The 13,923-nt window shown below is 34.2% G+C and overlaps 1 protein-coding gene and 1 long non-coding RNA gene across 4 annotated transcripts in view; one reads left to right on the top strand and one right to left on the bottom strand.

Annotated features, from left to right (window-relative positions):
• The window catches only part of ARID2 (AT-rich interaction domain 2), a 181,972-nt gene that overhangs the window by 56,653 nt on the left and 111,396 nt on the right, over positions 1 to 13,923 (bottom strand). For all 3 annotated transcript variants that reach the window (XR_010148324.1, XM_016923580.4, XM_063786745.1), the window contains exons 7-14: positions 13,354 to 13,420; positions 13,013 to 13,263; positions 12,587 to 12,683; positions 12,297 to 12,506; positions 10,512 to 10,679; positions 3,023 to 3,104; positions 990 to 1,124; positions 184 to 380 (exon numbers count right to left, since the gene is read on the bottom strand). Coding sequence is in view for 2 of the 3 variants with exons in the window: in XM_016923580.4 (XP_016779069.1) it covers positions 184 to 380; positions 990 to 1,124; positions 3,023 to 3,104; positions 10,512 to 10,679; positions 12,297 to 12,506; positions 12,587 to 12,683; positions 13,013 to 13,263; positions 13,354 to 13,420 (1,207 nt within the window). In the remaining variant the exon portion in view is untranslated. The remainder of the gene's footprint in view (positions 1 to 183; positions 381 to 989; positions 1,125 to 3,022; positions 3,105 to 10,511; positions 10,680 to 12,296; positions 12,507 to 12,586; positions 12,684 to 13,012; positions 13,264 to 13,353; positions 13,421 to 13,923) is intronic.
• On the top strand, positions 329 to 10,159 carry LOC134807568 (uncharacterized). Its single transcript, XR_010148325.1, has 3 exons — positions 329 to 402; positions 4,420 to 4,528; positions 10,069 to 10,159. It is a non-coding gene; the product is annotated as an uncharacterized LOC134807568 (long non-coding RNA).

Genomic DNA, 13,923 nt, shown 5'->3' on the forward strand with positions numbered 1-13,923 from the left:
GAAAATAGTTTTAAGAAATTAACATCTAACAATTTTGAATCATATGAATATGGTAATAGACCAAGTAAGAAAATGCTACTGGAGACACAAAAGTTATACATTTAAAATGCATAGAATATATATTTTTCATTCAGTTTTATTATTAAATCAGTAATACTTTAAAAATACAATAAAAATTAACACCTGCAGGTGAAGGAGCAGGAGATACATCAGGAACAGAATCAACACGAACAACAGAAGTAGAAACTGGTTGCTGCTGATAGTACATCTGAATGGGAAGTGGTATAGCCCTCCGTTTTACTCCTACCACATGAATATGTGCCTGCCCATTGTTACTGGAATCCTCCACTCTCTTCACTGTATGATTTGGAAAGACCGTTCTGTAAAGTACATACATAATCAGTAAGTTTTGATAACTATCACATTGACTTCTAACATTATGTTTACATGAACAACAGCAGTATGTTTACTGTTGCTTATGTATGAACCAGTATGACTCATAGTTATATTCTGCAAGGATGGAAAGCAAAGAAATATAAAAGATTAATCATCCCATTTAAAACATCATTATTTATTAACAATGTCGCTGGGTTTTAAACAATTCCACCCACATATAACTAATAAAAGATACCTATTTTTATGTACTTTGCAAAATATCAAAAAGTCTTTGTATTTGAAGATAATAATATTATATTCTATTATTCAAGATTAAAAAGATATAGTCATGTCTTTAACATGTAAAAGTAGGTAGGAAAAAGAAAGTAAACTTCATTTCTTTGATAAATCTCATAATGTTCCAACACAAACACTAGATATGATTTCTGAAACTGCTTTTTATTTAAACCTCCACCACACTATAACCTATCCATACGAAACTTCTAGTAGTAGAAATATTTAAAACTAGATAAGATATTTGGTATTTTCTTTAAAGAGCAAGAGATGTTGTAAGTGACGTAAATGGACTTTATTTAAAGAACTATGGATCCTACCTAAGACATTTATAAAATCCAGTTGATGTTAGGATTCCACCACGAGCTAATTTACTGCAAGTCGAGAGGTATTCAGAATACATTTCTGCTCGAGAAACAGAACAATCTGGATTTACTTCAAAATGAGCATTTAGCCTAAAAGAGGAGAAAAATTAAGCATTATACAATATACTCTAGGAAACTCCATATTTAAATATACTAAAGCCATGTGGAGGCAATGTGTTAAAACTAATAATTATACCTACTAATCAAATTTCACTGACTCATACGTTAGTAGCAAAAATATATGCTAAATTTTAGATTAAATCAATAGATTAACATGCTTATTTTAGTATTAAAAATGACACTGACAACAAATATAAAAACTATGTTCACATCCCAATGAGAGCAGGGTTGGTCTGCTGACAACAAATATTCTATAAGAAATAGTTTTATTTAGTGAATATCTATTCGGCATCCTGTCTTGTAATAATCATAACATAAAACAAGTTCCCAATTACGTGCTATTTGCATTGTAGCTGAAGAAAATGGGGGGAAACTGAACTAAGGTTAAACTTTTCTTGGCTCTTGGATCAAATTCCTTCAGAAAAAACTTATCCAAGCTTTTCAGGTACTTCTTAAAACAATGACACTTTCCATGCTGCACACTCCCATTTCCCCATTTCAAAACAGTTTTAATTTGTAATCCATTACAAACTAATTCAAACCTCATTTTGTCTTTTTCTTAAAATGACCTTTACCTATAAATTGGGATTGGAGGCCTAATTACCCTGATAGGCTCTTTCCATAACTCACTATGTATAATAGGCTAAACTTAGTTTTTCTGAAAAACGAAATCAAATAGTAATTATGATTTTAAAAAAAACTGTAAAATGATTCTCTTCCCCCTCTCCAAGAAATAGCAGAAACGTGCAACTGGGATTTATAAGACCAAATCTATGCTTAACACATACACATTTTATAGTGGTTATGGTGTGTATTCTTTCCAACTTTCATAATCCTGTCTGTACTAAATTTCAAAAAGACTAGATATAAAAACTTCATTTTGGTTGCAATGTAGAAGACAAACAACATTTCCAAATATTACTGGAAAAGATTCAAGTGTAAGGGGCCAATGTGTAAAAATATAGAAGGTGAGGAAAAAGCAAACAATTAGAGATATTTACAACCATAAACCCGATTTAAGCAAAGTAGAAAAGTCTGGAGAAAACTGTCATAGGAACAAAAATATGTATTGAAAGCACCAAAAATACGGAACAAAGAGTGACAGGAGCATGAAATGGGAGACAAATAATGTTAGTGAATGGCAGAAAAGTGATCAAGAAATTTTTAAAGTGATATATCATTGGAAAGTGATTGTGTAATTCAATCTGTTAATCTCCTGAAGAATTTAAGCCGAACTTCATACTAATGTTGAGGCAACTATCCATAACAAGTGAAATTTTTAAAACTCTTCATTTGCTTTTTTTCAGAAAGTGGTGCAGATAGGACTACACAATCTTTTCAAGGAAATATTATTGTCAAGCTGCTTATTTCTGTTCTATCATTTGATTAATGTCCGTCTACTATTACACACCCAAAAATTATTAATGAATAAGAAGTTTTGTTTTAGATGGAAGAGAAGAGACATTTTAAAACACCTGCTTTTATTTTCTTAAGGTCAGTCCAATTCAGTTTTAACAAAATGTTAATTTTAGAAGAACAAATTTTGTAACCTGACAAACTGTACTTTCTACAAAGTGAAAGATAACTTTTTAACACAAATTTTACTCTGAAAAAAGTTAAATGGTGTAATTTAATGACATTCTAGTCATACTATTTTAATTCTGAAAATTCTGATGAATATTTTTCTTTCAAATTATTCCAATATACAAGGGGATTTTAAAGTGTCCTTTCTTTGTGTAAATGATATTCTACTCTAACTAAAAAGCAATACAGAATAAAACATTCTGGATGTCTGTAGAATACATTTCCTTTTTTTCTTTGCTTTACTCCTCCCAAGGATAAATCCTTAATAGAAATAAACCACTTACCACTGACAAGCAAACTTCTCACTATCTATTTCCACTATTCCTGGAGGTGGAGCAACATGCTGTGCTACAACTGCTCTGGAAGCTAAAGAAAAAAATACATTAGCTACATCATTTCTTAAAAGTTAGTCACTATTTGCCATATTTTTTTAAATGGATATTGAACCCATTAACACAATGAATACCTTTTTAAAAGGTGTATAAACATATGAAAGTATACACATTTGAGAACAAACCTAATATATAATGGAGCACATAACATACCAGGCACTGTCTTAGAGGATTCATATGAACTATTTTGTTTAACCTCACAATCATTCAAATAATAACAATTAATATGGATGATTTAGTTAATATAACCTCTGTTATTCCCATGGGCAAGACACTGAACTAAATACTTTACAATATCTGCTTACTTAATTCTTCTGTGAGGTAGGTACGGATAAGAAAACTGAGACTCAAAGTGATTTAAAAAATTGGCCCAGGGTCATACAGTTCAACACGTAAGTTGAGCATCTTTCAGTTTAGCTACGGAAGCAGAATGCAGCCGAAATTATGGCTTCACTCCCTAATTTAAAAGATTAATAACTCTGTAAGTGGCATATATAAAATTTTTGGAATACAGTGAACAAAAGCTGAACTAATTTAAAGTCCCATATTCAAAAAAGGATTTCCATAATTTTTCTGGGGAAGAAAAAAAGAAGATATCTGTTGTAATAATAAATTTGAATTATACTTTTTTCCTGAAAGAGGCAACCTGGTTGTATACAAATATACTAGCTATTAATCTTAAGACACATACTTTCTAAAGTTTCATCTATGAAATATTCTAAAAGTTTCAAGGTCAATGAATAAATGAGTAAATCACCTATTATTTTCTAACATGTTGAAGAGATCTGTAGAAAAATGATGTATGTTACCTTTTCTTCTCCCCTATGTTATACAAAGGAACTAAGGAAAACATGAAAAGTATAAAGTCATATTATAAATTATAAGTCTGAATCATGTATTTGTGAATAAAAATTAATTATCCTTTTTTCACTATTGATCAGCATTACTTTGTAGGTTTTTAGAAAACTTGCTATGTGACACGGCAATGTAGTTTTTAAGCACACAGATTATACACAATTTTTTTCAGATGATATTTTAGCAAAGCTTCTCAGAACCCTCAAACAGAACAAATGCATTTTAAAATTATTGGAACTAGGCAAGCTCCATAGTACAGCCAAATGTGTGAATGATCTGAGGCAATCATAACCTTTGATGAATGCCCCATGCTTTCTTTGAGGTAACAGCTAATTGTAGCCACTTAATAAACATATACTCTGTATAAATCCATTTATATTTACATTATATATTTTAATCTTTTAAGTCTAAGTTTAATTATACCTATTTTACAGATCAGAAAACTAAAGCTCAGAGATTAAGTTCACCCAGGAACACGGTGGAGATAGCAGAGCTGGGTATACTTGGAAGGATTTCTTTTAAAAGTGTTGGATTTGAATCCAGGTCTGTCACATTTTAGAGGCCATACTATTATATGCTCCTTGAGATAATGCAACAGTTAGAACAAAAATAATTTTTCCTGTTGGCAATCCTAGCTTATCTTTTCTTCCCCTTCTAAGTTGACGATATTAATACAGAAAATACTTTCTAGGGCCTGAAACTGTGTAGAAATCTTCCTCCCTTTATCATCTCTACTATGAAAGAGTATACCCTACTTAGACTGAAATTTCCTGAATGAATTAGCAATCAATTTCATGAAACACTAGAAATTACGTTGAAATCATGAGAAGTCTTTATAAACAATGTAGAAAGAAGAATAAAATCACAAATGGGAATTTAAACTGGAAACATAATTACTATAAAAAGTAGCCACAAACTGAGGAGCACTGCCCTCAGGATACCTGAAGACATTCTAAATGAAGGTGCTTATATTTTAAATCAATTTCCAGATACTCAACTTTCTTATGTATTCTTCCTAAAACTGCTTTGCATGAGTATCACCTCCTCTTTGATAATTGTTTTTCTCTCATTTTGGAATCAAATGACTTAATTCTCACCCATCTTTGATAGCTCTGCAGGATTATGCATTATGGTTAAATGCATAAATCCAGAGCCAGAGAATTCCATCACTCACTAGCTAGCTGTGAAACTACGAGCAAAATAACTCTGTCCATACAATGGAGGAAAGTAACAGTACACTAACCTTGTATGTTGCTATAAGGATTAGATTATGTGCAAGTCACTTAAAATAATGCCTAGCACAAAGTAAGCACTATATAAACGCTAGCTACTATTATTATTGTTATAGTGTAACGTGGAACACTAAAGAGAGAATTAGAAACATTAGTATCCATGAAGCCTCTTAACCAAGGTATTATTGGTATAGCTTCCTGTCAGTACCAGTATTTTACATATTACAATTGAGGGCAAAGTTGGGCATTAGAAATTGGATATTCTGGCCCCTTGGTTTGTTCTAAATTCAGATAAACTGTAGAGTAATGATAATTCTGCTTAATGCCCTTGCCTCCTTAACTACTGTCAAAGAATGCATTACTTCTTAGGCAGAATCCTGTGTAAACAAAGTACAGAAAATATTTTAAAGAAATATCAAAGGTGGGCCAGGCACGGTGGCTCATGCCTGTAATTCCAGCACTTTGGGAGGCCGAAGTGGGTGAATTGCTTGATCCCAGGAGTTTGAGACTGCCTGGGCAACATAGTGAAACCCCGTCCTTAGCCAGACTTGGTGGCATGTACTTGTAGTACCAACTACTCAGGAGCCTGAGGTAGGGGGATCGATTGAGCTCCCGAGGTCAACGCTACAGTGAGCCAGGTTCTGATGGCGCCCCTGCACTGCAGTCTGGGTGACCGAGTGAGACCCTTTCTCAAAAAAAAGAAAGAGAGAAAGAAAGAAAAAGTATAGAAGGTGGTGGTATTTTATTTCATTCAGATTACGAACTCATGGCAAATTCAACTGTTAAAATTCTGAAGGAAAGAGCGCGTCATACTAACATACTAACATACTTTCTTGAATTGAAAAACAACATTGGACTTTTTCTAAGTAACAAAAAGAGCCTGATTAAGCAAGAGACTTTTGTTAATAAAAACTATCTTTACTAGGTTACGTGGCAGACATTTTCCGAAAAATCAACTGAGGTAAATCTGCAGTGTCAAGGTTTTCACAAAAATATATTTGAAGTATATGATAAAAAGCACCTAAACATCAAATACATTGTAACGGTCTTGAAATGAACAATATTTCAATTTTCCCAACCCAGTAATCCTAAAAATACAGTCCCTGGACTGCAGCATCTGCATCTCATGAGAACTTGATAAAAATGAAAATTCTGTGACCAGCCTGGGCAACATGGTGAAATCTCATCTCTATTAAAAAAATACAAAAATTAGCTGGGTGTGGTGGTGGCCACCTGTAGTCCCAGTTACTCAGGAGGCTGAGGTAGGAGGATAGTCTTGAGCCCAGGTGGTAGAAGTTGCAGTGAGCTGAGATAGCACTCCAGCCTGGGCAAAAGTGAGACGCTGTCTTTAGAAAAAAAAAAAAAAAAGAAAAAAACATCTCAGGTACCACCTGATCCAGAAACTCAGGGAATGTAGCCCAGAAATCTTTAATAAGTCTATCACATGATTCTGATGTACCTAAGGTTTGAGAACCACTGTGCTAAAACTTCTTGAATATATCAGATTACACAAGATACCTAAGTAAAACAGTAACAAGTATAATTTATAGTCATATCTTGTTAATATCTTTTTGATATATTTTCCAGAAACTTAAAAAAAAAAGGCCTCTAATGACTGAGCCACAAATATTCTTGCAGTCAGGTACTTGCTAATTCTTTGATTTCAACAAAACAAAGGAGAACTCAAGTTTTCAGATGATTGTAAAAAATAAGTTTAATACTTTTTGGATAATTCTGAAGTTCAAAGAACTGTAAATTCTATCTTCATCTATTTAATGATGCAAACTAGATTTTTCAATTTACATCTATAAAAAGGGAAACAGGGATACTACTGATGCTAAACTCCAGTTTCATTCTATCAGTAAGTAATAGTCATTGAGAGATATACTGAATTAATAGCATCTAGAGAATTAGAGGGGAGAGCCCTATTCATCTTATTAAGAGATACATTTCAAGTAAATTTTTGTTTAATAATTTTTTTTTTTTTTGAGATGGAGTCTTGGTCTGTCACCAAGCTGGAGTGCAGTGGCACGATCTCGGCTCACTGCAACCTCTGCCTCCCCGGTTCAAGCAATTCTCCTGCCTCAGCCTCCTGAGTAGCTGGGACTATAGGCGCACACCATCATGCCCAGATAATTTTTGTATTTTTAGTAGAGATGGGGTTTCACCATGTTGGCCAGGATGGTCTCAATCTCTTGACCTCAAGATCTGCCCGCCTTGGCCTCCCAAAGTGCTGGGATTATAGGCATGAGCCACTGTGCCCGGCCTTGTTTAATAATTATTTATAAAAATTTACAATGTATTTACTATTTGATGTACCATTTATTAATAAAACCTGTAATGATAAAATATATGTATGTGCGTTTTATATATATATGTGTGTATATATACACATATATACATATATGTATGTGTATATATATACATATATGTATGTGTATATATATACATATATGTATGTGTATATATATACATATATGTATGTGTATATATATACACACACATATGTGTGTGTATGTGTATATATGTATATACATATAAGTATTTTTTTTTTTTTTGAGATAGACCAGGTTCTTGCTCTATTGCCTAAGGTGGATGCAGTGACACATTCATAGCTCACTACGGCCTTTGACTCCCTGGGCCCAAGCTGGGACTACACGCATGCATCACCATGCCCAGCTAATTTTTTTCCTGATTTTGTAGAGATGGAATCTCACTATGTTGCCAGGCTGGTCTCAAACTCCTGGCCTCCAGTGATCCTTCTGCCTCAGCCTCCCAAAGTGCTGGGATTATAGGCGTAAGCCACAGTGCCTGGCCAAATGAAATTTTTAAAATTTAGAGCTTTAAAGAATAACAAGGAATTGAAAAATTTTAAAAATGTCTATTTTGTAACTAAAAAGTATTGACAGGGTGATGAATAAAAAAGAATCTCAAACATAAAATGTATTATATTAGGATAAAACTCTTGTGAGGATACTGGAATACAAGTTCAAGGTGAAAGAGGAATATTATAAAATTTCTGATGTTAAAGAGTTTGTGTATTTTAAAAAATGAATGATGGTATCAAGATTCCACTGCATACAAAAAGCACTGTAATTATTTTCTTTTAAAAATGTAGTTTAATATACATCAAGACAATACATACTTTGCAACTATTTAAATTATGATAGAGATTTAGATGTTAACCTAAAAATGGGTAAAAGGTTATAAAAGTTTTCAGAGGGATTGAGGGAAGTGAGCAAAAAGTTTAAAGATGGTAATTCCATAAAAAAGCAGCATTAAACTATGCAGGCAATAGCTAAACCACAAAGGATAACCAATCAAACAATTTAAAGTTGTCATTCAGGGAGAGCACAAGTAATAAAGTGCTCTCCAGCTGAAAATTAACTCTTTTCAATCCCGAGCAGTCTAGTCCCATCTCTATGAATGAATTAATTACTACATAAATGAATAAGCCACAAATTCTCAATGTTTAAATTCATTCATTTGCCAAATGAGGACCAAATTTTAGATTGAGAAGTAGGTTCATTTGCTGAGGTCAAAAGAACTGTGAAGGTCAAAGGCTAACCACGCAGCAAAAAATAGTCTTCATCAAATCACCCTTGAGTATTCACTGACATTTTATCAATTTCTCTAACACTGCTCCTTTATGTCCCTCAATTAATTTAATCTTTAGTTTCTTCTTTGATGGTAAAAAACATTCCCACCTCCCACTTAACTAGCAATACGAACAGTTTCATTTCTTTCTCAAGGTTGAGAAACCATTAATATTCTGACCAAAGATTCCCCAATATAAATTGGCTGTTTAACATCTATTACCTGTAGTTGAAAGCTCATTGAATAGACTGGCAGTCAAAATTATCTATTTTGTGCCTTCTGTTATTTGTCCACTTTTGTTAGGTGGATCCAAGTTAGTTGAGTGAACATATGACACAAATCTATACATTTCAGAAGGACATAATGGAAATCAATGAAATATGTGATACTTATTACATACTTTGCATAGAGTACATAATTTTCATACTACAAGTTGGAGTAGAAGACAAATTGGGACCATGAATGAATGTGAGAACAGATAGCTAGAGATGATGAGAGTTCAATCTCATTCATAAGCACTGGCAATTGAAAAGGCCAGGTATTTAGGAAGACTCAACAAGATCTGATGAATGGATGTGATGGCTAAAGATTAAGGATAATGAAATTTTTGGTTTGGGGCTAGCGAGGGAGGATAAGAGACCTAAACGCATTTCTAGCTGAAAGGAAAAAGTGAGTAAGTAAAAAGAGATTTAAGATATGGGAACATGGAGATGGGAAAGACTGATATTCAGAGTAAGTTTCAGAAGAAATTAGCATCTCTTTCTGAAATGAGCAGAAGCTAAAGGAAAATGAGTCCAGATGCTAATAAGTTTGTAACTGAAGGAGTAAGAAATTGAAGAAATTCATTCTACACAGCCTCTGTATTAATTGCAAAGTGAGAATTAAGATCAATTGAGGACACGAGCATCCTCCATTCAAAAAATATAAAGAAAGATAAGTGTCTTGGGGACAGCAGGAGGTGAGAGGATAGGAAATGGAAGGGTAGGTGAGATGAAATATGTATTTTTAGTATAAACCAAGGTAGAGAAAGCACTCTAAAAAAAGGTTAAGGGTGGTAAAATATAAAAAAACGATGACTCATAATGAGCCACTGGAAGGAGTTCAAGGACTGAAGTCTGGTTATTAGACATGTCTGTACTATAATTACAGTTGAGCTAAACAGAATTGAGCTAAGAGACACTAGGAAAGGTGCATAAATGCAGGTATACATGCTTGTAAGTGTGTGTATACATATGTGCATGTGTCTTCTCCTAGGCTGTTGATTCTGTGGTGTTGGTTCCAAGACTTAAGGACATTAGGAGTATTATACTTACGCGTCCTGACGATCACCTGAGAAAATTATAAGGTAATATATGAATAATCTATTCCTGGCATGTCAATTTCCCATGACCAAAATCACAAATATGCCTATTGGGGCACTTATAGCTATCGTAATTATGAATATCTAATCCATCACATTACTCTAAATCCTGCCGAACTTAATTTTCCTATTATACTATTCTTCCTATGAGCTCACCTTGATCCTGCTACTCCTGGAATGTATAATATCTAAGAAATTAGAGTACATATCCAAATTCCACTTTGGCCTACTCTACTGTAAAATATCAGTTCTCTATACTGCACATTGAAATTTATTCTTAGGATCAAATCTTATACACTCATAACCACACTGAAAAAGAATATGTGAAAACACTAACCTGGGGCAGATGCTACATGAGTCTGGGTTTGGACTTGCTCTATAGCTTGTGGCCTAATTTCAGATAACATTTGATGACTGGAACTTGGGTGTTCAATGAGTTTTACCGCAGCTAGTGCATCAGGGCCAAACATCTGAATATCCATAGAAACCAGACACACTAACATGTCTAAAATAAATAAAAAGCAATAGTTATTAGTCAATAATATTATAAATGAATGCCATCACTGGTGAACACATGTTGTACAGAATACTTATCAATGTGAATAAATGCTAGTCCATGAATCACAGTACATCAGAATTACCTGTGCATCTTTAAAATAAAAGATATTTAGGCTGGGCGTGGCGGCTCACACCTGTAATCCCAGCACTTTGGGAGGCGGAGGCGGGCGGATCATGAGGTCAGGAGATTGAGATCATCCTGGCTAACATGGTGAAACCCCGTCTCTACTAAAAATACAAAAAAAAAAAATTAGCCGGGCATGGTGCCTGTAGTCCCAGCTACTCGGAAGGCTGAGGCAGGAGAATGGCATGAACCCAGGAGGCGGAGCTTGCAGTGAGCCAAGATCAGGCCACTGCACTCCAGCCTGGGCGACAGAGTGAGATTCCGTCTCAAAAAAAAAACAAAAAACATTTTTAGGCTCAATCTCTGAAGACTGATTTAATAGCTCTGGAGTGGGAGCTGGATATCTATATCTATATCTATCTATCTATCTATCTATTTTTTTTTGAGAAAGGATCTTGTTCTGTCACCCAGGCTGGAGTGCTGGCACGATCACAGCTCACTGCAGCCTCAACCTCCCAGGCTCAAGTGATCCTCCCACATCAGCCTCCCAAGTAGCTGGGAACTACAGGCATGCACCACTGCATCTGGTTAATTTTATTTATTTTTCGTACAGATGAGATCTCACTATGTTGCCCAGGGTAATCTTGAACTGTGCTCAGGTGATTTTCCTGCCTTGGCCTCCCAAAGTGCTGGGATTACAGGTGTGAGCCACCATGCCCAGCAGTGGATATCTATATACTTGAAAAGATTCTCAAGTGATTCTGATGTGTAGCCAGATTTAAGAATCACTGATATGAAAAGTGACACATTAACTTCTCAATAAGAACAGTTTTCAAGCTGAATCTTTATTAACTCTGATTTTAATATTTATTACACCTAAGAAAGATATCATTTTAATCACCAAGTAAAACGTTAACATGGCATGTGTTAGTAAGTATATTTAAAACTGATAGCTCTTATGGAGGTGACTTCATTGATTTTTAAAGATTGCAGCACTACCAGCAACTTCTAGGAACAGAAGGAAACATATTTCACTTAGCTTTAATTGTTTAACAGTAGTAGCTGGCCATATGAAACAGAAAGACCTGCTCTCAGATAAGTTAGATGTAGCAGTTTTGTCCATTTCAAATTTAATACGTAACAACAGAAATTAAGAGAAGAAATAGGAATTACTGATAGCCATGTAATCCTGGTTTCTAAATTATAGATGCTTCTTGCTCATTGAGCTACGCTTCTTCCAGAGTTGTATATTTCAAATTTAATAAAAATAAAAAATAAACAAGACAATGTTGCATAACGTTAAAAAATGTAATTATTGTAAAAATAGCCATCACTGAATTTAAAGCATAATAAAGAATAATGGAAACAAGTATGCCTGAGGAGGTAATGACTCTTCAAAATAAAACACTAAACCTCAAATATAAATTGAGGGTTTTGTACAGTACCATATTAAACACTTTACTCAATAAAGAAAATAAGTGTTTTTTGGTCCAGTCTTACCTATGCTCTTTTCTACTTTTGCAATTTTTGTGCAAGCAACATCTCCCATTTCCGTGAGCATGTATAGCACCTCGAGTGTTGAGATTACAAGCAGCACATCAGGTAAAGTGAGATGACAAATGATCTCTCTGTAGGAATCCTGATCCACATACTCACAAATTAAAACACCATTATCTTCTGCTTTGCAAAGATTTCCCAAAATTTCCATGCCTGAAAAACATACAAATATGTATTACTAAGAAATGATAGTTTGTTTACTTTAGAAAGTAAATACTTCAGTGAAAACTCACCTCTCATCTTTAAAAATCTATCCCTTGACATTAGACATTTTGTAACAGTATGAAACATCAGATGAGTAGTTTTGAAATCAACAGGGTCCAGTAAAAGCTGGAAAAAGAAACAACACTATTATTGAGCTATGCTTCTTCCAGAGTTGTATACTTCAAATTTAATAAAAATAAAAAATAAACAGGACAATGTTGCATAACGTTAAAAAATGTTATTGTAAAAATAGCCATTTCTGAATTTAAAGCATCATTTCAAATACTTTTTTCCATAAAAGTATGTGATACTTCTACATCACCATTTTTAGCAACTAATACATGTAAGCATTTAATAGTCTATAAATATGGCAACTATAAAATGCCACATCCTAAAATTGTAACATAAATGTTGCTAACTATAAAAACTAGTTTAAGGTACAGTCACATGCTTACCTCAGCTGCAATATTTCCTAATGTGTCAAGGCCTAATTGCCTTAAAGAAATAAAATGACTATGTGCAGAAAGTAATAGGAAACGAAGACAGGTACGATTAGCTGCCAAGAGCTTAACATTGCCCTCCTCAAAGGAAAGATTTCGCAAAATCACTGCAATCTGAAGTACCCGCTGTCCTTCAATATCGTTAATGCCCAGCTTTCGAGGTGGATGAAATAAAGACTCCCAAATCCATTCTCCTGATGTACCTTCTACAACAGAAAATACATATTTCACTTAAATTAATATTTCATTTATTAATACTTCAAAGGTTTTGAAAAATTTTGCTTTCACTAACTTACCATGAGACTTGTTTCTGTCAGAAATGAGGTCACGAACTTCATTATCATCAACGATGTCTTTCCAAAACTGTAATGATAAATTATTTAATTCTCCATGATTTGAAACAACTATTCTACTGCTTTAGAAATAGTCACACACAGGCTAGGTATGGTGGCTCATGCCTGTAATCCCAGCACTTTAAGAGGCCAAGATGGGAGGATTACTTGCAGCTGGGAGTTCGAGACCTGCCTGGGCAGCAAAGAGACACCTCATCTCTACAAACTAGAAAATTTAAAACATTAGCCAGGAGTGGTGGCATGTGCCTGAAGTCCCAGCTACTTGGGAGGCTGAGGCAGGAGGATCACTTGAGGCCTGGAATTGAAGGCTGCAGGGAGCTGTGATTGTGCCACTGCACTCCAGCCTGGGCGGAAGAGTGAGACCCCATCTCAAAATTAAATTTAAAAATAAGTTTTAAAAAATAGTCACACAATATGAAAATAATGTTTCTACTTATTTTTAGTTCATGTGGATATTGCTACATTCTAGGGAATTAATTCTTTGATGTAAATATTTGATTGTCTATAGTTTCA

Source organism: Pan troglodytes, chromosome 10 (genome assembly GCF_028858775.2).
Source record: "Pan troglodytes isolate AG18354 chromosome 10, NHGRI_mPanTro3-v2.0_pri, whole genome shotgun sequence".
NCBI classification, from domain to species: Eukaryota; Metazoa; Chordata; class Mammalia; order Primates; family Hominidae; genus Pan; species Pan troglodytes.